Source organism: Primulina tabacum, chromosome 1 (genome assembly GCF_025594145.1).
Source record: "Primulina tabacum isolate GXHZ01 chromosome 1, ASM2559414v2, whole genome shotgun sequence".
In the NCBI taxonomy this organism is placed as follows: Eukaryota; Viridiplantae; Streptophyta; class Magnoliopsida; order Lamiales; family Gesneriaceae; genus Primulina; species Primulina tabacum.
In genome coordinates this window covers 5903951-5931810 of record NC_134550.1, presented here as the reverse complement: position 1 = coordinate 5931810, position 27860 = coordinate 5903951, and the positions used below count along the sequence as shown (strand labels likewise).

General features: G+C 35.2%; 2 protein-coding genes, 2 long non-coding RNA genes and 1 pseudogene across 6 annotated transcripts; 2 read left to right on the top strand and 3 right to left on the bottom strand.

Annotated features, from left to right (window-relative positions):
• Positions 1-2385: 2385 nt before the first annotated feature.
• LOC142537431 (GATA transcription factor 8-like) lies at positions 2386-5608 on the top strand. 2 transcript variants are annotated; one of them, XM_075642952.1, is made up of 4 exons: positions 2388-2780; positions 3345-3449; positions 3876-4128; positions 4536-5608. In XM_075642952.1, the coding sequence occupies exons 3-4, from the start codon at positions 3898-3900 to the stop codon at positions 5262-5264; spliced, it is 960 nt and encodes a 319-aa protein (XP_075499067.1). In that variant the 5' UTR covers positions 2388-2780; positions 3345-3449; positions 3876-3897; the 3' UTR covers positions 5265-5608. The 2 variants fall into 2 exon arrangements, with proteins under 2 accessions (XP_075499071.1, XP_075499067.1); XM_075642956.1 differs by lacking the exon at positions 3345-3449 and having other exon boundaries at positions 2386-2780.
• Positions 4135-4387, top strand: LOC142537443 (uncharacterized). The gene is made up of 2 exons (XR_012818556.1): positions 4135-4280; positions 4346-4387. It is a non-coding gene; the product is annotated as an uncharacterized LOC142537443 (long non-coding RNA).
• Positions 5609-6037: 429 nt separating the features above from the next.
• On the bottom strand, positions 6038-9505 carry LOC142537424 (GCN5-related N-acetyltransferase 4, chloroplastic). The gene is made up of 3 exons (XM_075642947.1): positions 9161-9505; positions 7030-7426; positions 6038-6428 (listed from the first exon to the last, which is right to left on the bottom strand). Exons 1-3 carry the CDS (start codon positions 9315-9317, stop codon positions 6158-6160), a joined length of 825 nt encoding a protein of 274 aa, XP_075499062.1. The 5' UTR covers positions 9318-9505; the 3' UTR covers positions 6038-6157.
• Positions 9506-11207: 1702 nt separating this feature from the next.
• Positions 11208-15990, bottom strand: LOC142537414 (double-stranded RNA-binding protein 2-like; annotated as a pseudogene).
• Positions 15991-21455: 5465 nt separating this feature from the next.
• Positions 21456-23942, bottom strand: LOC142537406 (uncharacterized). Of its 2 annotated transcripts, none has more exons than XR_012818550.1 (3): positions 23697-23942; positions 22857-23357; positions 21456-22810 (listed from the first exon to the last, which is right to left on the bottom strand). It is a non-coding gene; the product is annotated as an uncharacterized LOC142537406 (long non-coding RNA). The 2 variants fall into 2 exon arrangements; XR_012818555.1 differs by having other exon boundaries at positions 22948-23357.
• Between the last annotated feature and the right edge of the window lie 3918 nt (positions 23943-27860).

Below are 27860 nucleotides of genomic sequence, written 5' to 3'. Positions count from 1 at the left end.
GGATAAATCAAATCCTTTAAGTACTCCAATGGTTGTTAGATCATTAAACATAGAAAAGGATCCATTCCGTCCACGTGAAGATGATGAAGATATTCTTGGTCCAGAAGTACCATATCTAAGTGCTATCGGTGCCCTTATGTATCTTACAAATTGTACAAGGCCTGATATATCTTTTGCCGTAAATTTATTGGCAATATTTAGCAAATACCAACAAAGAGATACTGGAACGGAATTAAACATATATTCCGTTATCTACGAGGAACGACAGACTTGGGACTTTTGTATTCAAAAGATGCTAATCCAAGTATAATTGGTTATGCCGATGCTGGATACTTATCTGATCCACACAAGGCACGTTCCCAAACTGGATATGTATTTACTCGTGGAGGCACTGCAATTTCTTGGCGTTCACAGAAACAAACGCTCGTAACAACTTCATCAAATCATGCCGAGATTATTGCACTACATGAAGCAAGTCGTGAATGTGTGTGGTTAAAATCAATACCCAACATATCCCAATCTCATGCGGATTATCATTTGACGAGAAGCCTGTGATACTATATGAAGATAATGCTGCATGTGTTGCTCAAATGAAAGAATGATACATAAAAAGCGACAGAACTAAACATATTCCTCATAAGTTCTTCGCATTCACCAAGGAGCTTGAGAAGAATAAATGTATTGATGTTCGTCACATTCAATCAAGTGAAAACTCATCAGATCTTTTCACAAAGGCACTTCCTACAACAATATTCAGAAAGCACATATATAATATTGGGATGCGCAATCTACGAAATTTGTGAAGAATTGTTTGTGTCAACATGAGGGGGAGTTTACGTGACTGCACTCTTTTTCCCTTACTATGGTTTTTATCCCAATGAGTTTTTCCTAGTAAGGTTTTTAACGAGACGGTATAAAAACACGTAATGAAGACAATCATTATGATCATCATCACAAGGGGGAGTGTTGAAAAATAATATTTAAAATGTGTGTATTGAATATTTGAATGTTGAAAATAGGAGTTGTAAATATTGAAAATTAGTATGTGATGATGTAGATAATGATGAATTTATTTTTGGATTATTTGTAAAGATTTTCTATAAATAGATCTCTCATTTGTGAAGAAAATCACAATTGAGTTGAGAGAAAAATATTATAAAGTGTGTAGTTTGATAATTTTGAGAGTTTGAAATTTTTATTTTTTATCATAAATTTTTATTTTTTCACAACATCAAATACTTTTACGATGTTATGTTGAGTTTTTGCAATTTCTTAAAATAACAATTTAAAATTAATATCAAATTACGTGATCGTAACACTATCCCAACTAGCATGTACGATCGTCACCGCTCTAGCATTAACGTGTTTTTCCTAGTGATTTTGTTGGTTTTCTAAAATAAATATCGCTTTATTCATTTATGATTTTAAATTTGAAAATACTTCGACCAAAAAGTCAAACTTTGGAAAATTTTAAATTAATTTTTCGATTTGATTTGTAGGACGAAACGGGTAAAATTTTCTACTGTTCATCGACTATTTTTAAGGTAAAATAAATTTTTTTTTGGGGTCTCATTTTGGATTTTAATCCACCAATTATTCAAATTTTACTCTTGTTGTAATAAATTAGCAGATTGCTAAATAGCACGATGTTATTTATATTCCCATTTATTAAAAAATAAGAATAAATTTATATGTAAATCGGAGTGCATATAACATAACTTGAAATGCAAATGACATTATTAATTTATTTAATGTCCATTTCAAAAAAGATTTGCATATTTTATAGTTTATACACGACTCCAAATACATTTTGGAATTGAAAATGTAATACTATTATTATTGTATTAAACATTATTACAATTTATCGACGTAACGTTTAAGTTGTTGTATGATCGAAAATGTTAGATTTGTATCGTTATTATAAACTGAAACTTTTTGTAAAACGACGAACATTTAATTTTACACAATCTTATATTTTTTCAGGTCAAAATAATTTCATTCACGATATTTAATTTTTTTTAGTAAATTAAATTCTTATTTTATAGAATAAAATCGTAATATGAATTATAAAAAAATTGTTTAAAAATTTTAAAGTATTTATCAAATTTTTAAACAAAAGAATCCCATTAAATTACCGAATTCCCAAATTTCTCACTTTTTCATACCATTTTATTACACAAATAGGCCCAAAAAAAGGCATGGAAAAAAAAATCAATTTCTTGATTTTTTTTTTGTTTTTCGAGTAAAAAAAAGTTTGAATCTTTGAAAGTAAGGTGTCGGGGAGTGACGTGGGACCCGAGTGTAATCAGAGGCGGAGATGGAGGTGAGGTGATGGTCTTGAAGAAGACTTAAATATGAAGACAGTGAGGGGTTAGTAGTGCAAAAGACAGCTAGCAATGAGGCGAGAATTTCACGTGCCATTTGCCTTTTTCTTTTTAGCCTTTAATAGCATTTCTCTCACCATTTCTCCTTCTTCATAAGCAAACTTCACACCCCATTTTCAATCCCATTCTCTCTACTCTTTTCATATATATACATGATATTGTAGAATTCTATAACTCTATTCATGGAGTAAGTTTATTGTGGAGGAATAATAGAGCACAGGGGGGTTGGCTTAGAGTTGCTCCTTTCTTTTGTTTTTTGTTGGTTGAGTTTGGCCCTGTTTGTGTTGAGTTTTTGTGAGCTTGGAAGTTGTGCCAGTGGGAAAGAAATCTGCTCATTTCTTGGTCATTGTTCCTAAGCCTTTTTTGGGCGGGAAATTTGGTGGGGTTCAAGTACAGGTCTGGCTGGCTCTGCCTTATTTTTACTTTTCTCTCATTTGTGCTGGGAAAAAAATCGATTTTTTCTCCTCTGTTCTTGCTTGGATTTGTGGGTCTCGTGATATTTTACAACCATAATTGAGTAACTGGGTACTTTTTTTCCCTTCTAGCATTTGCATTTCTTCACCCTTTTGAGGGAAAAAAAGGTTTAAACGTGAAAATAAAACACGGTACAGTGTGATTCTGTTACCTTCGTTTGTTTTTACCTGAAATGCACCGGAGATTTTGGCTCGTCGAGTAATTTTTCCTCTCTTGCTAGAGAAAAAAGGGAAAGTTGAAGACTTGAAGCTCATTATCGTTTGATGAGGAAAAAATTGATATCTTTGCAATTTCTAGCCACCATAATGTGACATTTTCCACACATTTTTCTCCTGCGACTGTTACCTATCTTGACATATGTGATATTTCATGTATATTCACACTTAAATCTCTGTAATTTTTCCATTTTTGAAGATTATTTGTTGATGTAATTTTCTATTTTACACTTACTGAAATTTAACCAACCAAACTCCTTCGTTCGTACAGGAAAGTTAGTGTAGTGGGAACTGGAGTTGAAGAACTTGCAACAATTAAAACTTACTGCATTTTAGGATCTCCAGTTCTTGTATCAACAAACCCAAAAACTTCAAGGTTTGTTCCTTAGTTGGCTAGTTGTGGAGTTTGATTGAATTTTTGTGACGGTGTGGTCTAAATAAGCCATATATGTTCACATTTACTTCACATATTTACCGCCATTTCATCTCTTTTCTTGTCATCTTGTTCTGCATATCTGTATTTGGCAGAGATTTTCAAAATCCCACTCAAATATTAGACACAAACGAGCAAGAATCCATACATGCTCTTAATAATCACTTTTACTCCTTTTGGCAAGCATCAATTGACAAGTAATGTTTCCACACTGCAAAAGGCAGTTCTTGTGGCCCCCTCCTACACCTCATGTGCACGCTAGTATTATTCCCATTTCAAATCCATTCATTCCTTCATACATATTAGCAAATGTTTTCTCTTTGTTATTTTCCATTGTTTTTGTTAATTGTATCTCTGTTTCTTGTTCAGGTTAAATAACAGATTAGAGGTGATGGGGCCATTTTTCGTTGATGAAATTGACTGTGGAAACTTCTTTGATCAAATGGATGATTTAATTGAGTTTCCTCCGGAAAATGATTGTGCCGGTGGTGACTTAGTTAACTCCGGCAACTGCCAAGATATTTCGAGCATGTGGAATGACTTGTTACCGGGTTCCGACCCTCTTTTTCCCGGAAGCCAAACAGATTCTGCAGCTGATCTTTCTGCAGAGCTCTCTGTTCCGGTGAGTATGAATTTCTAGAAGAAATATTGCAAATTTCAAACTTTTGGTTGAATTGATAGATTCTTGGAATGGTGGAGTTTGTTCCGTGCAACGAACGATGACTGTAGAATATTGTTGGTTGATTGTATTGATTGTACCATATTTGACATGTGGTGATCACATGCCACCATTATTTAGCTGTTGGTTTGGTCAGTATACTGTATGGTAATGCCATAAGGTATCTTTGCTTTAAATTCTGAAATGGATTTCAAATTTTATATGTTAGACGTGGTGTGTGTATGGTGGTCTATTCAATCCACAAGTTATCCTTGGTAATTTAGTTAGAATTCGCATGATAGAGTGAATGTATTTATGTTATTTATCTTGTTAGGTTCTGATTACATTTGTGCTTTGTTTATTTCTCTCAGTATGAGGATATCATACAGCTAGAATGGCTTTCGACGTTCGTGGAGGATTCATTTTCCGGCAGTGGCGTGACCATTGGAAAAGAGAATTCTGGCATAAACAAAGTGCTACCATCCTCTCACAAACAATTCCAAACCTCAAGCCCAGTTTCAGTGTTAGAGAGCAGCAGCAGTTCCTCTTCTGTTGGGAAGAATACGCCTCTCAGTGGCTCACAACGTGCTCGAAGCAAGCGCTCCCGCCCCGCAACTTTCAGTCCCAGATTGCCAATTCATCTCATCTCCCCCTCAACCTCCGGAGAGGCCCCTCTGCCTTCTGCCCCTCATAGATTCTATACAGATGCCGATAATTTTGCTGAGTCACTCTCGAAACTGAATGGATCCGAACATAAGAGGAAAAAGAAAATAAAATCATCTTTATCAGTGGATCCGATGGAGTCTACGTATCAGAAAACACCTACACAATCCGTTCGTAAATGCTTGCACTGCGAGATAACAATGACTCCTCAATGGAGAGCTGGCCCAATGGGTCTGAAAACTCTATGCAACGCATGTGGAGTTCGCTTCAAGTCTGGTCGACTGTTCCCCGAGTACCGTCCCGCTGCCAGCCCGACCTTTGTTCCTGCTCTGCACTCCAACTCCCACAAGAAAGTTATTGAGATGAGGAACAACGTTGGCCTCGAAAGCATGGGAAAAACGTCGAAAACCGAATGCAACCCAAGCACCTCACTCTAGTAGGTGTGATAATTTCAATCAAAGAAAATGGCTCACTTGGTCATGCTGTTTCCTGTTCGTTGGTTCATTGTACAGTAGTTTGTAGCTGCAATGGAAGCTATATACAGATGATGGTAATTTTGAGAATCGAGAAGAAAGTACTTAGGGAGCTTAGACATAAAAAAGAAAGTTAGGACTAGGCGCTGAAGTTGAATCTTGTTTTAGGTCCTTGAAATATGATATAGCTGTTCGGGTCTAAAGTAGCTCCTCTCTGCTTAATGGGAATTCTTTTTGCAGTTGATTTGTAGTAGGGATTTTCAAATGGTGGTGAGTTTTATTTATTACTTACATTATTATTGAACTCATGGATGAATGACATTTTAATGCATGATGTTTACTAACATAATATATCTGTCATCTAGAAGACACCATCTTTGGTTTCTTAAATTCTTCTTACAAACTTTTTTTTCTAATAATAATTTTGTACTGAAACAGGTAATTATATTTAGAAATGGTAATTTTCGTGATCAAATCTTGCCCACCAACATTAATGAAGGCTCTAAAATTCAAATGTTTTGTTGGGTCGTTCGAGCGAGGGCTTCAATGGATATTGGCTGCACATGCACCTATCATTGTATGTCACTATCTCTGTTTTCATTCATATCCAGACAAATAGTTCTGTCATGTCAGATATTTTAATTTCAACTCTATCTTTTTTCAAAAATATAGTTTTTGTTTAATGATCAAACACCGCAATATTTGAATGAAGTTTTCAACATCACAGCAAGAATGTCGATGAAATTCATCATCTTGTTTAGTATTACATATACAATTGTCTTTATAATTCTTTTTCACGTTTATAAACAACTAATCACATAATTTTTACAACCAATCTGATAAAATGCATGAGCGGATTAAAGAAGTTTCATCATGAAACCATACCTCACTTCTTGCGAAGCTCTTGGGTAAGGCCAATTTGCTCCTTCGGGGATCTTAATGGATTTATAGCCTTGGTTTGCATACAACATGGTTGCTCCTCGGTTGTTAAGATCACAATGTAAAGCTATGGAACGACATCCCCAACTTTTAGCTTCTTCCTCTGCTTTAGCGATTAGCCTCTTCGCTATTCCCTTTCTGCGGTATTCATCTCGAACTGCAACATTTGATAAGTACGCGATTCCTGTCCTGTCCACAACCACGACATGCTTCACTTCAACACATGTTTACCTATGTGGCCGAATCTAGGAATTTCGTGAAGAGGGCTAAGCCTGAAAGAGGATTGACTCAATGGAATACATCGGATCAATTTTGAAATTTTGAAAAATTACACATAAAATCGAACATTTTGTCGTCTGAAGGGGTAAGCCTACACTCAGTAAAGGTTCATCCATCACTTGCCCGAATTTCGATCATGCATTGTAATAAAACCTTAAACATATATATGGGATATCTCAAAGCCGATAAACTTCTATGGTTATGACTATATATCATAGCTATGTTTTGTTATATGCAAGATTTTTGACGCTAAACAGTAAAAGTATTCACCATTATGAAATTCACTAAACCCCATCTTAGGATCCAAGAATAGCAGTAAAGCATAAACAAATTTTGACCAAGTTTCGAAGTTCAAGGCAGGCTGTTGACAAGAGTGAGTTGCCACCATCATCTAGCCTAAGGTAATGATTTGTTTTATCCCTAAACTTCTATTTTCCCCATTATTACTGGATCTGCCCACTTCAGCACAAAAATAACTAGAAAAGAAGAAGAAAACAAGTGTCTAAGTTACCTTCTTTGTCGAAGAGGTCCTTTTCTCGGAAGAAAATCTGCCACCGTATCCACGGTAAGAATCCCCGCTACATATCCTTTATTTAGACTAAACTTTCCCTTAAAAACTCCAATTTTGAAATCTTCACTGCCTAAGAAAAAAGAATCTTCACCAGAACTACCTATTACAGCAACCAGAAAAGTCCTCTTGCAGCCAATTGGTGACGAGAATCCAAAGAGCATTCCAATGAGCCGGTTAACTCTCAATGCTAAATCCAGAGGGAAAGTGTATGCAGGAAAGAAAGAACTGCAGTGTGTCTCAGCTACTTCCCAGCAGTCATCTATCCTTGCTTCGCGAACAACAACCTCAGGAGATGTCATTGGGAACAGTTCTGCCACCTGACTTGCCATACAAGTCCCTATAAAAAGAATACTTTTTCTGAGTCCGTTTTGGAAGTTTGGTTTTCAAGATCTTCTAATTTACAAAAATATCAAGTTATTACATAGTTTACATTATTTACTAATACCAGTACGATTTCTTCATTTTCAACACCTCGAAGATGGTATCTAATTAACGTTCCAATATCGAATCTTCAGTTTATTTACAAATATATCAGTTGATGATGAAAAAGAAGACAGTAAATCCTATTTAAGGTTAAAACTAAAGTACTCCTGATTCCTGAATCAAACAGGTCTGAAATTAGGCTTCTAAAAACCGACTCAGATATCTATCATATTACGGCTATGCTTAAATTTGGACGTCAATGTGCTAAAAATAAAAACAGCAAAGTGGAGGCTATAGTTACTGTGACTTGAACCCAAAATTCAAGTCATGGAAAACCAATAGCTCTGCCACTAAGCTATTAGTTGGCTACACTACCTGCACACGATTGCTTCTCATAGTCTTCTTATCATCAGTGTCAACATGTAATTGCATACCTAGCTCTGAATCTTGGGACATTTTATTAACACATCTTTCAAGCATTTCCCGGTAATACACCTTCATTTACCTGCTCAATTTGGCAAGGTCTCATCTTGACCATTAAAACAAGGGATGTGTTCATATCATCAAATATGGTTGCGGGCACCAAAAATTTGATTGAATCCTATATTGCTGTTTTTTTAATGTTTGTTGAAGTACGTGTAGATTAAGAGTGAGAACCTAAGAATCATAAATTAGTGATATCCCTACCCCAAGAGGAAAATAATTGTAAATAATGCATTCCGATAATGTGGTAAAGCAAGAGGTGTTTGGTGGAACTGATTGCATCCCAACACAATCATGAAAAATTTAATCAAAATTTGAATTTAATTCTCTCTCACTCTCAGAAGAAACTATGTATTCTTGAAATTTAGCTTCATGATTCTTCGGCCAATTCTGAACCAATTGTTGCATGTTAACAACCAAAATTCCAATTCTTTCTACCTCTATCTCTGCCTCCAAGCTTCCTTTCCTTCAACTCATCCAGTTTCTCAGTCACGTGCTCGAGTGCTCACTCACATGCCACAAAAGTATTTGATGTGAAACATTGTACACACATTGCTAAATTGTCTCCCACTGTGGAACTGAATGTATGATTTTCTAATCATGCGTAACGAATCTTGAATATCTGATTCAACTCGGTACATTGGACAGCTGTGGGAGTACATATATATACTGTCATTACACAGGCCAGTATCAGAATACATAGTTGTTAACATAGATTCAGTCCTAAGTATTAATACTTAATAGAAGCAGGTGATGAGACATTTTCCTTTGCTTGCCATAGATTCCGAAGTCATTGTTTCACTTTCAGACTTGGCTTCAGCAGATTTAGCATTTGACTAATAACACAAATCTTACAAAATGAAAATGCTCAATTCTATTGTTCCTCATCCCACCAGTTGGTGTCATATTAGGCACATAATCTCAAGACATATTTTCCTGAATTAAGATAATCTGACAATCACGCAAAAACACTATCATAGAGTTATACAAGTAACTGCTCAACTTGACTAGAGAAAAGCTTGAATGATCGAACTGAAAACCAAAAACTGCAGTACTAAACTTTACTATCCTTACTCATACTTCTATGTTTCCCCTGGCAATTCTTGGACCTTAATTCACCCTATCTAATGCCCAAAAACAATAAAACTGATTTTTTTTTCCATACCTGATGTCAAGGGATGCGAAGAAGAGAAACCAGAGGTGGGAATTCCGTAACCAGAAATCGAAGAAAAGGGCCGACGCTTCGGATTCTTGGAACTGAGAAATATACTAAAACTACGGCTGCAGCTATTTACAAGCGTCGCACAAGAAATGCCTTGCATTTCTCAACAATTCCAACCCCTCCACTCTCCCTCACTCGCGGGGCGGAGGTGGAGTAAGAATCGATAAAACCAACACTATGTCTCCGAGATTCTGGGACTGCAAGAATCCGGGGTTTTGCTTCGTTTGTGTGATTGGATCCTCAGATTCTTGCTTGTGTCAAGATGAAGATAAAAAATAGATTGCCTTAGCCCAAAATAAGCTTCAGAGATATTTGTTAATAATTAATTAATTAATGTACAAGCACGATAATTAAGTTTTTGACTTAACAATCAAATAAATCCATAAATACAAATAAAAAATGTATTCTTAAACGATTTTTTTTTTTTATAATGTAAAATCGTTTGTTGACTTGAAAGTTTTTCGAAAATAAAGTGGCAACCCTTACAAAAAAGAGAGAATGAAAATCAAAATTTGAAATTACCAAAAAATAATCTTTAGGAAGTTTCATACAGAAAGCATATGAAATAAACTTATTTCTTTTTTTTTCAAAAGTTCAATCCAAGTCCATCTATGCAATTATCCTATGTCGTTCGACGCTGGAATCGGAAATAAATGTTTTAACACAAAAAACTCTTATAAGATAGTCTCACTCATGAAAAAAATATTACATTTATATAAAAAATATTGCTTTTTTTATATGTAAATATGAATATAACCTATCAATCTCAGAAATAAAATAATGTCTAACAACACATCTAAATTGAAATGTATTGACTATTACTAGCATGCACTTGTGTATACATGTAATGATTTCAAAAGTTTTATTATCTTAAAAACTTAAATTATATTTAAAAATATACGATCGATTTTAAAAGTGAGTTAGAAAATTTGTAATTGAAAAATAATGTACGGTCCAAAAACTTATGTATTACCACTGAAGCTATTTTTGGAAAAACAAATCTTTTATATGTATGTGTATATGAATATAGAAAAGCAAATGATTTGATGAATCTTTAGTATAAATTTTTTATGGAACTATGCCTCTCGATTTTTATTTTTAATACATGTAAGGTAGACAGAGTTGTCAAAACAGATTAGATTCATTGTCCCACCACATGAAATAAATATGAAATAGATAAATTGCGTTCGTAATTCTCCAAAATAATGGATCAAACTACCCCTCCCCACCTAATTATGGATTGCGAGGTAGCCAACCCCGCTTCAATATTTGGAAGAAACAATAATCTCATTACTTCCTGAGAATGAAAACTCATTAAAGGGAAGCTATGCGCCAAAATGACAAGGAAAAAACCAAGAAAAATGGAATAATAGATATTCTCTCCCACGGGAACCAGAACACAAGATGTGGGGGGGATTCGGCAGGAGGGCAACTTCTTATTGGGGCCGTTAGATCTACATGTTTAGACATAGACACCACTATCCTGAACACACTGGGCCGTTGAATTTTCAAGTAAAAATGATGCAATCTTCCATCAAAATGAATTTCAAGAACCATGAAAATTCGGAGTGTATATATATATATATATATACCACCGTGTCCATGACGTATGCTAATGTGTCCAAGACATATCTGACTGATCAAACATGCAAAAAGTCAATAACACGGATTTACCGTATCCGATACTTCAGATTTTTTTTTTAAGAATATCCATTTTACACAAGGTCTTCAAAACATATCCGAAATCGGAAGACGAGTATATCAAATAAAAACAGGAATTTCCTAGAATATGATATCCCTGTGCACAAACTACACGGCAGTATATTCGATGTAACCATTCAGACCAGGACCACGGAAAACAATCCACAGTCTTGATTACAGTTAGGATTAATATGATTACTAGTTGAGTTACGACAAACAAAGAATTATTTTTCTAATCACATAGCATCGATAAAGGTCACTAAGGCATACTTATAATGCAACCAACAACTTACCATTTCAAACCATATTGGCAAGCACAGTTGCGCACATCTCAGTTAAATTCGTGGCAGCTAAGGGTTAAAAGCATAGAAAAGCAATTTTATGGCTTCTGAGGAGCTGAACCTGCTCAGGAACTATTGATAGAAGTTTAAATCTTGGTCAAATTCTCCTCGAAACATGGACCACAAATAAATAAACCAAAAAAGAAGAAAGGAGAAAAAATAACACCTACATAATTCATATTCATTGAAGCCACCAGAGGCTCGTACGTTTCAAACTACATTCTCCATCATATCTTCAGCTCTTTTAAGGCTTTAACCTCTGCTGACTCCTGCAGCATGTCTTGAACTGATATTCTAATCTCATTTATGGGAGCTTTTGTACTGGTTGATGAACTAATAGAGCTCGAAACGGGCGCCTGGATTTTGACCTCTTGGGACTTCGAATGATGGTGCCTCAAGTTGTAGTGTTGGAACCTCAGAAAATGGTGCCAAATGAACAGGTAATAACTTCGGACAAAGAGGTTCCACAACTCGAACTAGGGGAAGCTTAAAGAAAGGAGAGTCACCAAGTCTACCTGAAGCAACTCTAGAAAGTGGTGGCTGCTCTACCCGAGCTGGTGGAGGTCTGGAAAATTGTGGACTCTCTACTTTAACTGCTGGGTGTATATTGGGTAGCTCCTCCATCTGATCAGGAGAGGTAGCAGATACTGGAACAGCTTGTCTCACACGTACAGGGGGTGCCATACGCAATACAGGGGGTCTTGCCCCCATTGAAGACTGGGTTGATGGGAGAGGTGGAGCAGAGAAAACCGGAATTGCATTTCGTATTGTCACTGGTGGTGCAATTCTTTGGTGGGGTATACAGCGCTGGACTGGAATATATGGAGCTGCTCCTGCTGCATGGAACTTATGAGATTGGGGTATTTGGTTGTCTATCAATGATGAGAGGCACTCATTTGCAACGGTCATTACATGTTGGCTTTGAGCTATCTTACATATATTTTGAAACACAGCACTATTGCTGACAGTTGGAACAGTTTTGTCGCGAAGGAGCTGTTTTTGGGCAAATCAATGGAAGAATTTTGGAGGTTGTAGCTGGAGACTGCTGTGTACTCGATGGTCTAGGATTTAGAGCTGGGAATTTTATAGGAAAACATTTTTTTTCCAATTTTGCCTTTATGAGGTACTTCTGCAATGCGTGAGCCACTGTTACATGCTCTGGCTCATCCTTACGCTTCTCAAACATTGAACTCTCCAATTGTTGCACCACTGAGAAGATAAAAAAGAACAAAAAAAGATAAACAAGTCAGGTTTGGTTGATACTTTTGCAATTAAATGAATCACTTGCTGATCCTTGAGAGTAAAATATCATGACCTAATAATTTATTCTAAGTAGAGCCTCAAATTCTCCATTTGTATTCAATTTTTTTAGTGTAATTCCTTGACGCGACCCACTGTTTTTTCTTTTAGGCTTATAAACCAGGTTAAGATAGCCCTCCAAGAAGCATTCTTCAAAGGGATCAATTTAAGGGTGGTCTTAAAAAATTCAACATGATGGGACTACTCATTCACTAAATAAACTGGGTCAAGATATTATTCCTATAAGCATAGTCAAAACATTGTGTGCAAAGGCCTTGACCAAATTTAAGATAATGAGCCTATCATTTTTTCTAAACCAGACTGAGAGCCATCAAAATTACATTGAATAAAGTAGATTTAAGCATTTTGTGTTTACCGATGGATTCATACAACCCTAGGCACTCCAACTGGGATACAGATGACTGAGCAGCTGCCTCAACTACACTACAAATTTCTATAGAGATAGTTGGGTAAAAGTCTAATATTTTATACGTCAAACAAGTAGGATTCATGCATATAGTACAAATCTAAGATCATCAGAGGCTATAGGCTATAGCCCTCGGTCACCTTACACACCACCACAATCGAATAAACCACCTTCAAACCCACTTCTCTAGTTCAGCTCTTATCCACAACGTGATCTAACCCTACAGGGGATCTTGGGTTGCCCATGGGTAGCTGGTGAACTGACAGCTTGGCTACAGCGGAGTGGGCCAGTAAAAGAGGTCGTGGAAATAAAGTTGATTTTCTTTCTTTTTCCCTTTCTCTTCCACTAGAGTAAAAGGTGATTCATACGGACGAAGAAATTATTTCTATGAAACTAGAGGCTTCAAGAATAAAGATAATAATAGCTAAAATAAATAAAAAAGAAAGATCAATGCGGCTATCCCCACAGGCTTCATGAAAGTATACAAGCAGGAATATTAAAATAAAATTAGTTGATTTGTCCCCCGTTCGACTCAACAACAGAATTGTTTTGTAGTGCACTTAATCATAGTATAGTAGCTTTATTTAGAATACCTGGTATCCTATGCCCAGCTTAAATATTTTCTCAACACTTCACAAGGAATATCTGTTGCATTAGAGAATCATTTTCATTTCTTCACATATTATCTTTTTATTTGTTTATCTCTTTATGTCTGAGGGAGAATGGGACAGACTACAGAGTAGAAAAAGACAAAAATTTGCACACCTGTTCTTCAGAAATTTTAAAACTGACTAAAAAATCTCCCTCTAGTCCTTTTATAATTCTCTCATTTTTTATAAATTTCAAGAAAGTTCTTCGAACAGTTATTAAACTGATTTTTGAATGATTTGATTAAAAAAAATGAATTGTCCCTATTCTTCCCAAGTATCTGCCAGTTTCCCTTTACCCTCTTCATTGTTGCATGATAACTCATCTTTTGGGTAAAAGAATATTAGGAGCCTTACTACTAGTGTATGAAGGTACACCAAATTGGCGCCTATAGATCTACTACATTAAGTTGACTCACATACATGATTTCAGAGATAACCAAGCTGCCATGGCTGCGTTCTTTTCTGCTTGCTTCTTATTCTTAGCTGGCTCACCAGTAAATATAACCTTTGCCAACTCTACAGTACACGTAAAAACTGGAAGGTGGCCAAGACCTGTTCTGAAAGTTGTATAACTAGGCAAAGATGCTCCCACTCTTTGTGAGACCTCCTGCAGAAGATTCTTATAGACACCTGTCTCGTCCTGCATTACAGAGTTTATCACAGAAAAGGCATTAGCTGGCAAGCCCGGAATTGTACAAGTTTACACACAAACTGTAAAGAAAGTAGAAAATTCATATGGAAGCGAACAAACATAATCTGACATTCTGTTCTGCAAAATGCAACTACAGCTTAAGTATACTAGTCCATAAAAAAGCAATTTGGAAGGAGTCCCAAGGTCAGGGCACGTTAAGAAGATTGTTTAAGACATTGTGTGCATATCGCACAATTTTCTATATTGCCTCTTATGTAGATCTTTCTCACCAATACTGCTCAAACAATCTGCAAAAATTTTTACAGATCAGAAATGTTATGAGGTATCAATTGACTCGTTATACTCAGATACAGTCATTGGACCGATTAAAGGTAACTTTTCTATTGACTCACCGAAATTTCATGAGGGGTAATTTACACTCACGAATAGTCAGTATTAAGCAAAGTTAGCTACGCATATCATTATTATGCAATAAGCACTCTTTGCTATGCTTATACTACCATGTTGACAAAAAGGTTTATACAAGATATAGTATCATTAACTGATCAGTTGTTCGTAAGTCACATGCTTTTGCAAGTTGCTTGACAAAATAGCAAGTCCACAAAGTCTATCCACAATAATTATTATTTTCTCTAAATAGATTTCATAATGATATATGATGGCTCCAAAGATATATTAATCTTGGCAAGATCTGGTAAAAACTCGGTAATTCAAAGCACCTAGATGGGATGTTAATAACAGGAATTAGATTAACTAGAAATGCTATAACATATGCCACATTAAGACGCCCATAATCAATTGAATGCCCACTTGCTGAACAATTCATTCAAATAACAGATTTGAACATCCACCACATTAATCAACGGAAGCAGATTCACCCTTAGACTCCTCTAAAGAAAAACAACATGGTAATGTAGCAGCATTCGTTCTTATCGCGGGAACATCTCTTAATATCCATGGCAAAGCCATGCACTAGCTGTTATACTTTGTTTCCCTCCTCTTTATGGTATTTACTTATCAAAACAACTTCAACAAGATAAAAGCACAGTCAAAGCACAAAGAAAGTGAATCGCAAAAAAAAAAATAAAAAAAAAAACAATGCAAAGGGCGGACATTTTTTCCCCTCACAGAATCAACTAACTTAAATTAACTCAAAACCAACATATTAATCTCACCAGAATCCTCGCAGCAAGGGAATTGGAGGGGCCACGGCAAGAGAGCGCATTGAGCGCCACCTCAGCAGAAGAATGCTCCGCCTGGCGCAGCGTACAGCAGTAGCTCGGACTCTCAAACGTCTCGCCGTTAAAATTAACGGCAGCCTTGAAGCGCGGCGCGTGATCGGGACCTTCTCGAATGCAAGTGTATGACGGCAGATTGAAGCAGCTCCGCTGTGCCAGCTCCTGCAGCTGGTTCTTATACATCTCTACAAAACACAAAAAACAGAAGAAAAAAACCCAAAAAAAAATCAACTAAACCACTAGAATCCCAACATCCCTTAAATCATTCCGACGCACGCTCTTCACATTTCAACTACAAAAATGCAGCGGATCAATTATCTGCATTCCAACAGAAATCAGATCCAATCTTCATCATTCCGAGAGACTAATTCCTAGGGTTTCCACTTGAATCTCTCGAAAAATAGGCAGAAATATTTCTGAGAAAGAGAGAGAGAAGAGGACTTGCAAACATTTTTGTGTACAGTAGTAATTTATGGCTTTAAAGAGAGAGCGATGGAGAGAGGAGTTCTGCTCAGTGTTTCTATGGCTCAGATACGACGAGACGAGATTCCAGCCGTTGGATGAGTGTTGGGGAGGGGCTACGGTGGGGTAGGGTGCATGGGAAAGTGGTATGGGGATTTAATGTGGAATTTATTGAGGGTTTTGAATAAGATACAACATTGGATTTAAATGAGGATTTATTGATTCTGCAGAAAAGAAAAAGAGCAATTCATCCATTCGGCCCTTCATTAAATAATCTCTATACTTTGGAAAAAAGATTTACTCAATTAATTTTCATATTTAATATAATATCAAGAAAAATAAATTCATGCTAAAATCTAGTAATACTTTTCCTTGCCATTTTCTCATTTATTTTAATTATTATCAGTGTCCAATTGCACGCGTTACATGCTTATACAACTTTTAAAAAAAAAAAAAAAACTAATTGGACATCAGTCATTTTTTGTAGTTAGTTTCATTTATATTATTAAAATAAGGGTTAGTGTAATATTATATTTGTGAATTTTTACTCTTTTTTGTGAGTGGAACTACAAACAAGGGTAGAGTAGTAGTTTAGTCACATAAATTGAGGTTGTTTCTTTTTTTTTTCGAAATCCTATTCTAGGAGTGAGATGACTCGAACTCGAGTCACTACAAAGAGAAAATAAGATGAGACCATTAGAGCTAAAGCTTGATCTCTATTGAGGTTGTTTCTTAATATACTATAGATATAATTATTGATTATCGATATAATTTCTTGGAAACTTACAATTTGATTTGTATATCTATATTTTCAAATTTTAGTGTTAGTCCACTATAATTTTTTGAAATTTAGTTTGCCATAAAAATGAATAAATTACAAAATATTGAGATATATATGAGCAAATTTTACAATGCAATTTTGTAGGAAATTATTAAAATTGAATTTGGTAAAATGAATGGGGCTGACTGCCCCCAACAAAGCGGCAAGGTAAATTACTTGGTGGGCCTTTACATATAGATGAAGCACCAACTGCCTCGTCACGCAAGGCCCAATCCATTTAGTTCATATGTAGATTGATTAACACTAATATATGTGATTACAAATTAATTAATTTCTAATATCTCATTTTTATTCATAAACAAGAAGAGCTAGCGTTCATAAACAACTAGAAATATCCAATCCTGCTCTGTCTGTTGTGGGTCAAGGTCTCCTTCTCCCTCCCTTTCGAACAAGAAAAAAAAACCGTTGTCGTCCAGAGATTACAACCTTCCAAATAAGAAATCAATCCATGGGTCGAGTAGCCCTTTATACTTTATACAAAGGTGATTAGAAAAACACAATTAGTTAAGTGAGTGTTGAATATGGATTGCCCCAGAGGGCAGACTAATATTTGAGTGTATATTTTTTGTAAGATTGTTTCACATGAATTTTTGTGAAGATTTAAATTAGAGATTAAGTATTGGTTATTGGTTGATTCGTGAGATTAGATGATAAATTTGATGATAAAGATAACATGACTGTTTTTTAACTTCAATTATTGTAAAACATGAGTCAACGCGAGATGATGCAAGAATATTGAATTTTTAACATTTATATCAAACGAAGTCTTATGGTTTGTAGTACCGATGTCATTCTAAGTAGTTATGATCGATCGCTTACAATTAGACCAAAAGTTATAGATGTTAGCTAAGGCGCAACTTTACTTTTTTATACTCGTGTCAGCGCAGAGTGCACCTACAATCGGTTGCTAATAGGTCAGACTGTGAGGTCCTTAAGTCCGGAGAGGTACTACGTGTATATCTGCTGGTGCTGAATCACAATATCATCCATTAAGATCTGGTGTCACTCTTTTACGGTCCAGCTAGTCAACCAGATCAAGCAGCACAACGTCAACAGCTTAACGTATAAGAACTTTCCACTAGGTCACATATCTCACTACTACTCTCATTCATACACGTTGAACCGAACATCCATCCAAAAATTATAAAATATGCTTGTTGGGTGACTTAAACTCATGACTTCGCTCTGATATCAATTGTTATGATCAATATCTTACTACAAGTTCAAAAACAATAGTTGTTTGCCAAAGTATAACTTTGTTTCCATATACTCGTGGAAGCGCGGAATGCACCTACTTTGGTACTAATGGGTCGGGTTGTTAGGCTCATGAGTTCGGAGAAGTACGTGTCTATCTGTTGGTGTTATCTCATATTCCTTAGATATCGATATTACAATTTCTCTACAGCTGGTCTTGTCCCCAGTAGAGACAGTAATATCCGTTAAGAATTGACATCAGTCTTTTATGATCTATCTAGTCAACTAGATCAATTAACAACGTCAATATCTTAAAGCATAAAAAATTCTTATGAGGTAATTAATATATTTACTATTTTTATTATGCACGCTTAATCAATATTAATAATTCAGTGTTTGTTAGGAAATGATTGTCATATTCCCGGTGACATAGCCTGGGAGGGTCCTGTTGGTGCCACTTCAGCTTTTTCACTTTTTATTATACAATTCAAAGTTAAAAATGCATAATAATACAGTATATATAAAAACAATTTATCTTCCCAAATATTCATTTAACCTTATTCGTCGACCCAATTTTTCATTTTTTTCTACCCAAAATCTAAATACCAATTTTTTTTCTCGTGCAATTTCACTTTTTATTTCTTTGCCTTTTGTGTGCCAACTATAGAGCTTCATTATTTCTTTGCCCTTTTTTGTCCCGATTGTGGGGCTCCGATTTCAAGAATCTACAAGTGCTAAAGTAACTAAGTGATCTATACTTTTTTTTTCCTATTTATAAACTTTAAAGCTAGATATATATGATATTTTTAATAAAAAAAAACTTTGGAATTTGGAGCAAGATTTATGAGCTTTTTTGAGTAATTATTTTTTTAACTGCAGTGTTCTGTTACAAAGTCGAAAGCTTACGCTATGTTTTTTGGGCCTCCCAAACAAAGCTTCTTGCTCCGCCCGTGCATATTCCGTACGTACCTACGGTGCATATGATATTATCCTATAGGACAATGGAAATGAAAATTTTAAAAATACATGGGTTGCAATTAATCGATGGAAATATGTTTTAGTGATATTATACATAGCAAATGGAAATTGTAAGTAACGGGGAATCTTAGTATCCTTTCATTCTGGTGAAGTGCAGCCGATGAAGGGTGTCACAGAGGTCTCAGTTTGGTGGTTTCCGCCGCAACTCAGCGCCCTTATCACAGCCCAGAATCCCCAACCTCTGCTTCTTCCATGGCTAACCACCTGATCTCTGCTGTTCGATAGCAGCGGCGATGGCGGCGGTGAAGAATATTGACGGCGGTTTTGCCTGCTCCTTATATCCCTCAGCTCCATTTTCGTCGAAAAACTCCTTATCCCGAAGAAGAACAAGTACCACCTAGCCTTCCCCGATGATGAGGATGTCAGTATCGACATTTTACACAACCGATAATCGGACCCTTGTAACGAACTTTGAACGCGACCATCTTTCCTATTGCCATGATCCATGCGCCTCGTCGAACCGCCTCCACGACGGTTTTTCTCGCCATCAGCAACTTGCTTCTTCGCGCTCTCGTAAGTTCTCGACGGATCCTTGTGATCCAAGTCATGACTTGGTTGCTTGTAAGGAATGAGTTTGCCACAAAAGACGACGTTCTCCGGCAGAGAAAGGGCTGCTTCCGTTCCGGCATACGGGCTCAGTTCTTGGCTGAAATTGAAATCAAAGTAGCCTTGGTCCGAGGATGATAAACCTTCTTCTTCTTTTTCTTCTTCTTCCACATGGCTGTATAATGGAAGATCACTTAGGGAAAGTGTTTCCTCTTCTTCGTACGTAGTTTCTTGCATGCTTTCTTCTAAATTTGATTCTTGAACTACCATAATGCGAAGCAATTGAGGTTATAGTAATACACAACTCACTTTTTTGGTGAAATTTAATTTGGACATTTGGCAAATATAAATGCTTATTTATATAAAAAGTCACCAAGTGATAGATATGAGTACAAGGATATAGAAAAATAAGGGTCAATGAATCATTTTTTATACATTAAAACCTTATATTCCCCTAAATTTTTTAAAGTTAAAAAAGTTAATTAGAAAGTATTGCATTTATTTAAGGGATTGGTTGGTGAGTTTGATGGCTATGGTATATTTTTCTAGACGTATAGAAAAAGGCAAAAAGTATGAGGGAATAAAAGAGGTTGGTTGACGTTTAATTTTTCTAGAATAACATAACATTTTGTGTACTATTATTATTAGTTTCTCCGGCAAACTATGGCAAAAGATAATGATAATTATATTAATAAAAACTTGTGTGAGACGATCTCACGGGTCGTATTTTGTGAGACATATATCTTATTTGGATCACTCATTAAAAAATATTAATTTTTATGCTAAGAGTATTACTTTTTATTGTAAATATCGGTATGGTTGACTCATCTCATAGATAAAAATTCGTGAGATCGTCTCACAAAAGATCTACTCAATTACATTTAAAATGTAATAAAATCCCATTTGTAATGAATGTTCAATAGAAGACTTTATTTTATTTTTTCTAGGAAGTCTCATGTTAGTTGCTCTGGCCACATCCATATAAACATTAGTACATAATAAATTGTATTTTGTACATTAAAGGACATATTTATTAAAGATGTTTGTGGGATATGATTGACAAATGGGATTATGAAAAACCAACATTATTATGTTCTATTCCAAATAATTTATTCAAATTAAATTTACCAATTCACAAGTTCAGATGTTTCGTATACCTAAAGTTTATATTGGTATTATTGTTATTTTTATTTTGTTTAGTTAAAGGGTGGTTTTATTTTTCTTTTTCTTTTTTGGAAAAGGATGGTTCTTCTTGTTGACACTACGATTTTTCAGTCAATTTGCTATACATGGCAATAAAATTGGTGGGGAATAACGTGTTTGAAGAGTGGTAACCATGTCATTTTCTTGAATTAATTTTAACTAAGCTAAAAGTTTAATAATAATAATATAATAGATAAATGTTAATTATTAGTACAGTAATAAGAAAATTATATATATTAAAAATAATAATTGCTGGGTTTTCCTGTCGTGTGGACCAGTTATGAGTTCTAGAATTGGGTCTGCCCGCACTTTGAACAATTGGGCATATTTTTTACGACGGCCGCCGGCTCCTCGCCTCTCAACATTGACCTTTACATATCCATCCACCGATAAACTAGTGTCACATGATATTATTATATATACATTAAAATTTTCCATATTCTAGATTAAATCCAAAAACATATTATTGTTAATTCGACTGAATCGAATTATAATTTCGATTGGACGAATAAATATTTCTAGGATGAATATTTTATTTAATTTTTCGAATAACTGAAGTGTGTTTTTTCTCAAGGTATTCAGGGTCTCTCTAATTATTAGTATTTTTTATTTTTATTATTATTATTATTTTTTTGTGTGGATATATCTACAAGTATATCCACAAAACCAAAAGTGTATATCCACAAGTATATCCTAAAATGCACAATGACGTGATCCATTTAAGCACCTACATAAGAGTAGACGAATTCGCCCCATTCACTTCTGACTTCATCATATTGAGATTGATTGTAATATTGGTTATTGATTGATACTGCAAACTGAAATATAAAAAATACAAGATGCATTAGATTAATAAGATCATTCATCCAAAAAAAAATGACAATATCCACAAATGAGAATGCATTATTCGGAGTCAGTTTCAGAATATATTTCAGCTTAATTTTTAGGAGATTTCACACTTCAATCTACACAATAATTCTAGATTATGAAATCAAGACACTGAAATTATATATTAATCTAGCTTCTAAAGGCAAATCTTTACAAAAACTGATATCAACAAAAAAACAATAAAACGAGCATATATCATAAACACCACTGTCACAAATAAAGACCAAATCATATGCATATAAACAAAAAAAAAACTAAGCATATCATAAACGACAAAATATAGGGCAAAACAACATATCAATTATCATAAAATGCATATTACCATATGCATATATATCCCAACGGAAACAAATTATCACAACCATTAATTCTAATAGCAAAAATTCCATAATTAATAATTATATAGATTTAATGTGCACATATCCCAATGACAACAGTTTATCTCAATAATAAACCAAAGCATATAATAAAGAAGAAACTTATCATCTTCTCCAACTGTGTATTTTCATATTCAATTATCTTTTTCATGTATCTCATCACACAATATCTACATTCAACAGAACCACGTACTTTGTTTTAGATTATCCTATATATAATGAAATTGAAAAGTTAATGTAACAATCACAATCCAAATAATAAGAACAATCCATTCATGTCTTATACATAGGCACAATTCATACCGTCAATTGTTTAAAACATGGCATTTGAGAAACACCCTTCGAGTCATTGTACATTTTGACTCCACTACATTTGAAAAAGTAAATTTTTTTTTCATATTTATAAGTAAATGCATTCAAAATCAACATAATCTACTACTTTAATTTGTCACTATAGTTTTTCATGCATCGTCTCGGTTTCTGTTAGCAGTAGAGTCCAATAAATATATCATATTTTTATCTTCATTGATGATAGTCAAGATCCAATGGTACCTGCAAAAATGAAAATATAGCATTGACTAGTATGTAGTAGAAACCAATAAATAATTAAACTCTTACATAGTGTCGTATGGGATAAGGCAGATGATGTCTCTACACATTGTTTCCAACTGGTCAGGAATATGTCGTGATAAGTCACGACCATCTTTGCCAATTGGGCATCTTAAACGTGTTAGCCCTACAAAATTTGGAGGCAAATTAAGAACCTCTCATCACATAAACACAATGATGGCAGATTGAGTTGGTTTCAAGAAAGTATTCAAGAAAAATCTTGTGAGATTCCACATCAAGATTTTTCAGACATTTCTTCATTACCGAATTTTCGTCACAATGAGGAAGAGGGGTACGACCCGTGAGGCGTTGAAAGCAATCGCTCAAATGCCAAGCTAATCTAGTCCTCGACTCTTCATCAGCAAGAGTCTTTGAACATCCTTCAAACACCTTCTGATAAGCAGCTTGCCAGCAAGAATTTGGGGCGAGCATTTTGTTCCTAGCATTCTCGACCAATGCCAAGCCATTCGGGTCGTTGAATGATTCTATGGAAAATTCAGAATTGCCATTTCTATCCATCACCTTGTTCCCAGAAAATTTATTGCTATTATCGATCTTTTCCCTAGACGAAAAGAACCAACTCCATCACAAGCATGTTTGTGAAAGCAACACTAAGGTGAAGATGAAATACGAGTAAGGTTTCCGAGTTCGAGAATCCATAACTTATATCGAACCTGCAAACATTGAAATAATTTTTTTCTTATTAACGCAACCAATTCACATTAAGCGTCCGAAACTTTAACACAAATTACATGTAACATTCATGAGATGAACATGATATGACCTCCCGATGAGAGGTTGACACAAAATTCTTCATGTCTGATGCTGTCATTACTTGGGAAACTAATAGTACTATGCTTGAAGTAAATCTTTTACCTCGCAAATTCCGAAAACTTGAAACTTCAAACAGAAAAGACCAAATAAACGTAGACTCCAATAATTCGAGGGTAGACCATTAATCGGAACAAAGGGATTTATTAAAAGTAAAATATCCAAAGTCTTTAAGGATCAACCTAAATTTCATCAACGATTTGTCTGCATTTGTGCAATAAATAAACATCTGATGATAGATTTGGAGGCGTCTCTTGGAAGACAGACAGGAGAAAGTATTTTTTTATCAACTTTACTGGCCGTTACGTTTCAGCTACCTTCTACGGTGGTTGCTGCTCCGATCCGGTGACTGCACGATCCGATTATGGTGAGGAAAGAAAGGTGACGGGTTTGGGGAAGAATGGGGTTACGGCCGATTGAGTTTTGGGTAATAGCTCTTTTGGGATAAATTAATGGTTTATTTTTTTTACTTCAACGAATATGAATTTTTATTTATTTTTAATTTTTTAGTTCATCAAAACTACTGTATCAAAATAAAATGTTACAAAAAAATTAGAAGTGAAGTCCGTATTTTTTAAATTTTGAAGTAAAAAATAATGTTTTATTTCGCTTGTGTTTTTACCGAAGTTTATTGATATATATTACTTTATAATTAGTAATCGCCGAAGTAATTAATGACGAAATAACAACAAAAAGTTCTACCAAGAAGAGAATCATAAATCAAAATTTCTAAAAAACAAACATAAAACCTTTCATTCAAAATCTTGAGAATATGCACTTGATTTCGAGTCATCTGTTATTTCGCAAGGGTTATATTTAACCTTTATGGTTCATAGATTTCGAGTTTGGAAATGGTTCTACCTTGAAATACAACCGTCATATGTTGTGAGGTGATTTACCGTCGAAGAGCTCGCTAGCGCCATAAGCGAGAAAATATCGATTCAAGAATGAAAATTAAATTATACTCTTGCTTCTATATAAGATTTCAAGCCATTTTGCATCCCGTTCCCTTGTCAAAAACTTGGTTGGATGCGAGATCTACTTCACAAGGAGCGGTAGTGCGGTACAGACGTAAATGATATCATCACAACCGAAACCATGAACTCCATCTCGATGCAACGATTATTCTCTAAATTATTTTCCTACATTAAACACTCGGGCTGATTGCACCAAGCCTTCGTAGAAAGTGTAAAAAAATATGAATAGGCATAGGGAAAATTGCATTTTTGATTTTGTCGTTTTTGCTTGTTCGTGGTTTTGTTTTTCTCTGTTGTCGAACTTTTGATCTTAGTCATCTCTCTTTGTTTTTTTTTTTTTTAAATTTAAAATTTTAGACCTTTTTCTTACTTAGTACCATTCTGATATTAATATGATGATGACGTATATTTTCATATCAGAACTCGATGAAAATTGACTGAAATTTCTAAAAATAGAATATATATTCTAACACTGAAATTTAACACCACATATAACCAAAATCACAAAAGGAGAGAAACATATCATATGTTTTAAAAAAAAATTAAAGGGTGAGGATTTTAAAGGCAATTAATTTTATACAGTTAGTTTTTCATTTTAATTTTTATTTTTTTGAAATTTTATAAGAGATGCTGGTACAATTAACCCTTGATTAGACACGTATCAAAGCCGTCAACATTGTTATTCGTAATGTAATTCTAGAATCTGTTGAAAATATATAGAAACCGTAGGACCATGTATCTTTTCAATGCATGATAAATCAATGATCCTAAACTTTGGTTTGACACGTTAATAATATAGTCTCATTCGTAATTAGATGTCACGATCCTCTCGAAACCATCTTTTCTCCTAGTCTTTTTCCTTTCCAAGCTACCAGCCTACCACAATTAATTTTTCAACTTTATTGACCTATATAATATATTATTTATTTTGTGCTTTCTCCTATTCTTCTAGTAAGTCTCGTTATTTCTATCCTTGACTAACATTTTGATAGTAGGAGTGCATTTGGTTACCAATTTCTTTTTCTTTTTTTTAATTTTTTTGAAGCTTAACATGATTTTTTTTTTTAAAGATATGTAGTAGGAAACTTCTTCGACCCTTTGACGTATGCAGGGGTTGTATATATATAGAGGTAGTATACGACCCTTCCACTTCCACCATACCTAGAAAAGCCTTCCATATATATCTCTCGAAATTTTCACTCTGCGTCTTGAAATCTGACAACAATGGGAGACTTGCATGTTGAAGAAGAAGTGAGTAGGCTCTCCTTCAGCAATCTTCAGCTGGGAGATTCCTATTCGGGATCCCTTCAACACATGGTTCGCCGGAACGGCCGTTCCGGAACTGGAACGGTGACCGCCGTTCCAAAGTTCCAGGGCAAATCGGTGATTGTTTTGTAGCGCTGTTCTTCGACTTTTTAGCGGCGATTTAACGTCGATACGGAACGGAACGGCTGAGCGGAACGGTTATGTGTAGAAGAGGCACACTCTTTTACATTGGATGCAATCATGGTTGGATGAAACGGGAACGGAACGGTCAGAACGGGCGTTCCGGAACCGGAACGCAAGGAACCTTGACGAGGTTCCGGGGTGTGTAGGTTGATGGCTTGTATCGGCGTTTCATATACCGAAAACGGGGATTTAACGGCGGAACGGAACGGGACACGCGGAACGGCACGGAACGGAAGAGATTTGTACAGCTGCAACAAGAACAAAAAATCTGTGCGTAAAGAAGAGACCGCAAGTCAACTATTTCTATTGAGAAATTTTCGTTACAAAGTGTGAAAAAAACTAAGTTAATTATAAAATATTTATATTTTAATTGATGTTAAATAATTTGTAACATCATTTTATATAAGATTGATGCTTATTATTAGTCCATCACTCTAAATTGATTCAAATTTGTACGAACTTATATATATCCAATCAAAAATATTTTAAAGTTTTAATTAATTAAATACAAATAATTTTTAATAGTATATTTAATTTTTGATATTGTTGGAAATATTTTAAATATAATGACGATATAAATTGTGTTCATTAAATTGTTAATAAAATTTTAAAAATATTTTAATTTCTTATTTACATCAAATAATCTATTTAAATGATATTTATTTTAATTTTCATATTTCTAAATATTTTCCAAAATTTTTAATTTTTATATATTTATAATATTTTTTTAAAATACCGGTCCGCGATCGTTCCGCGAAATTTCACTGTAACTGGAACGGTAGCATCCGTTCCGATCTCCGCGACCGCGACAGCGAACCATAGTTCAACACAGCCCGAGAAACACATCACCCCCAAGTACCGATCAGTTTTTCGAGTTTTTCACATCCCAAACGCTGCCCATTTACTCCAGCCAAGGTGTCGTTTTATGCGGAAAAATGATCCGCCAGGGTGAAGAAGAAGATCAAGAAGAGCTGAACGAGTATCGGAAGAGAGACTACTTCGCCAACCTGAGATCTAACTCTTTCCGTAGATCCGCCATAACTGCTCGGAAAGAAAACGGAGATGATATCTCATTAAGACGTTACTCGGGCTCGTCCCGTTTCTCTACTACCCCGAGTTATCGCGTGCAGACTGTGAACATCACCGCACTGACTTCCATGTCGGCGAAATCGAGGAGAAGAATGTTCATGTTCGGGCTCGTGAAGTTCAAGTCCGAGATGGATCTGAGCGAGATAAAGCAGAGATTGAGGAGGGAACCCGCGGCGGCGCCGGGGAAGGAAGTGGTGAGCGGTGGCAGTGACCGGAGACTATGGAGCGTGGTACGATCAAATTTAAGGTTGAAATGGCATCTGACGAGAGTGTTGACGAAGTCATTCGGTTGCCTTCCGGTGGGCGGCGGCGGCAAAAGGTGGATTGATTAAAGTCGATTGGCGGGTTCCTTCTTCTTCGACTTGATGATCAAGTGTGTTGCAATTTAAATATCATGTACTAATTAAGACAGTCGTAGTTTAGAGAAACCAGAAGGAAAATAAATCAGTGATTTTGACGAACAGAAAGCATAATTTGAACTGAGAAGGAAAACCAGGAGAAGTTTTACAAGTTGCTAGTTCACTCTAATTACGAATTTGCCGAAGTAAGTTAGCCCGTATAAGGTTTAAGTAAACTTAATGTTCCAACAAGGCATATGCATGCATGCATGCAGAGCAAATTGTATCGGTACCCAGTGTAAAAATTATAAAAAAACGAAAAACCTAATTTCTAAAATTTATTGTATTTAAAACTTTGTGTGTTTTTTAAAATAAAGACCCTTACAACCAGTGTAAAAGTGCTTGATTTTATTTTAAACACGAGAATTAAATTTTCTAAAAAAAATGGAAGATGCATTTACGTTTTTAGACTTTTCAAGCGAGAGTCTGTTGC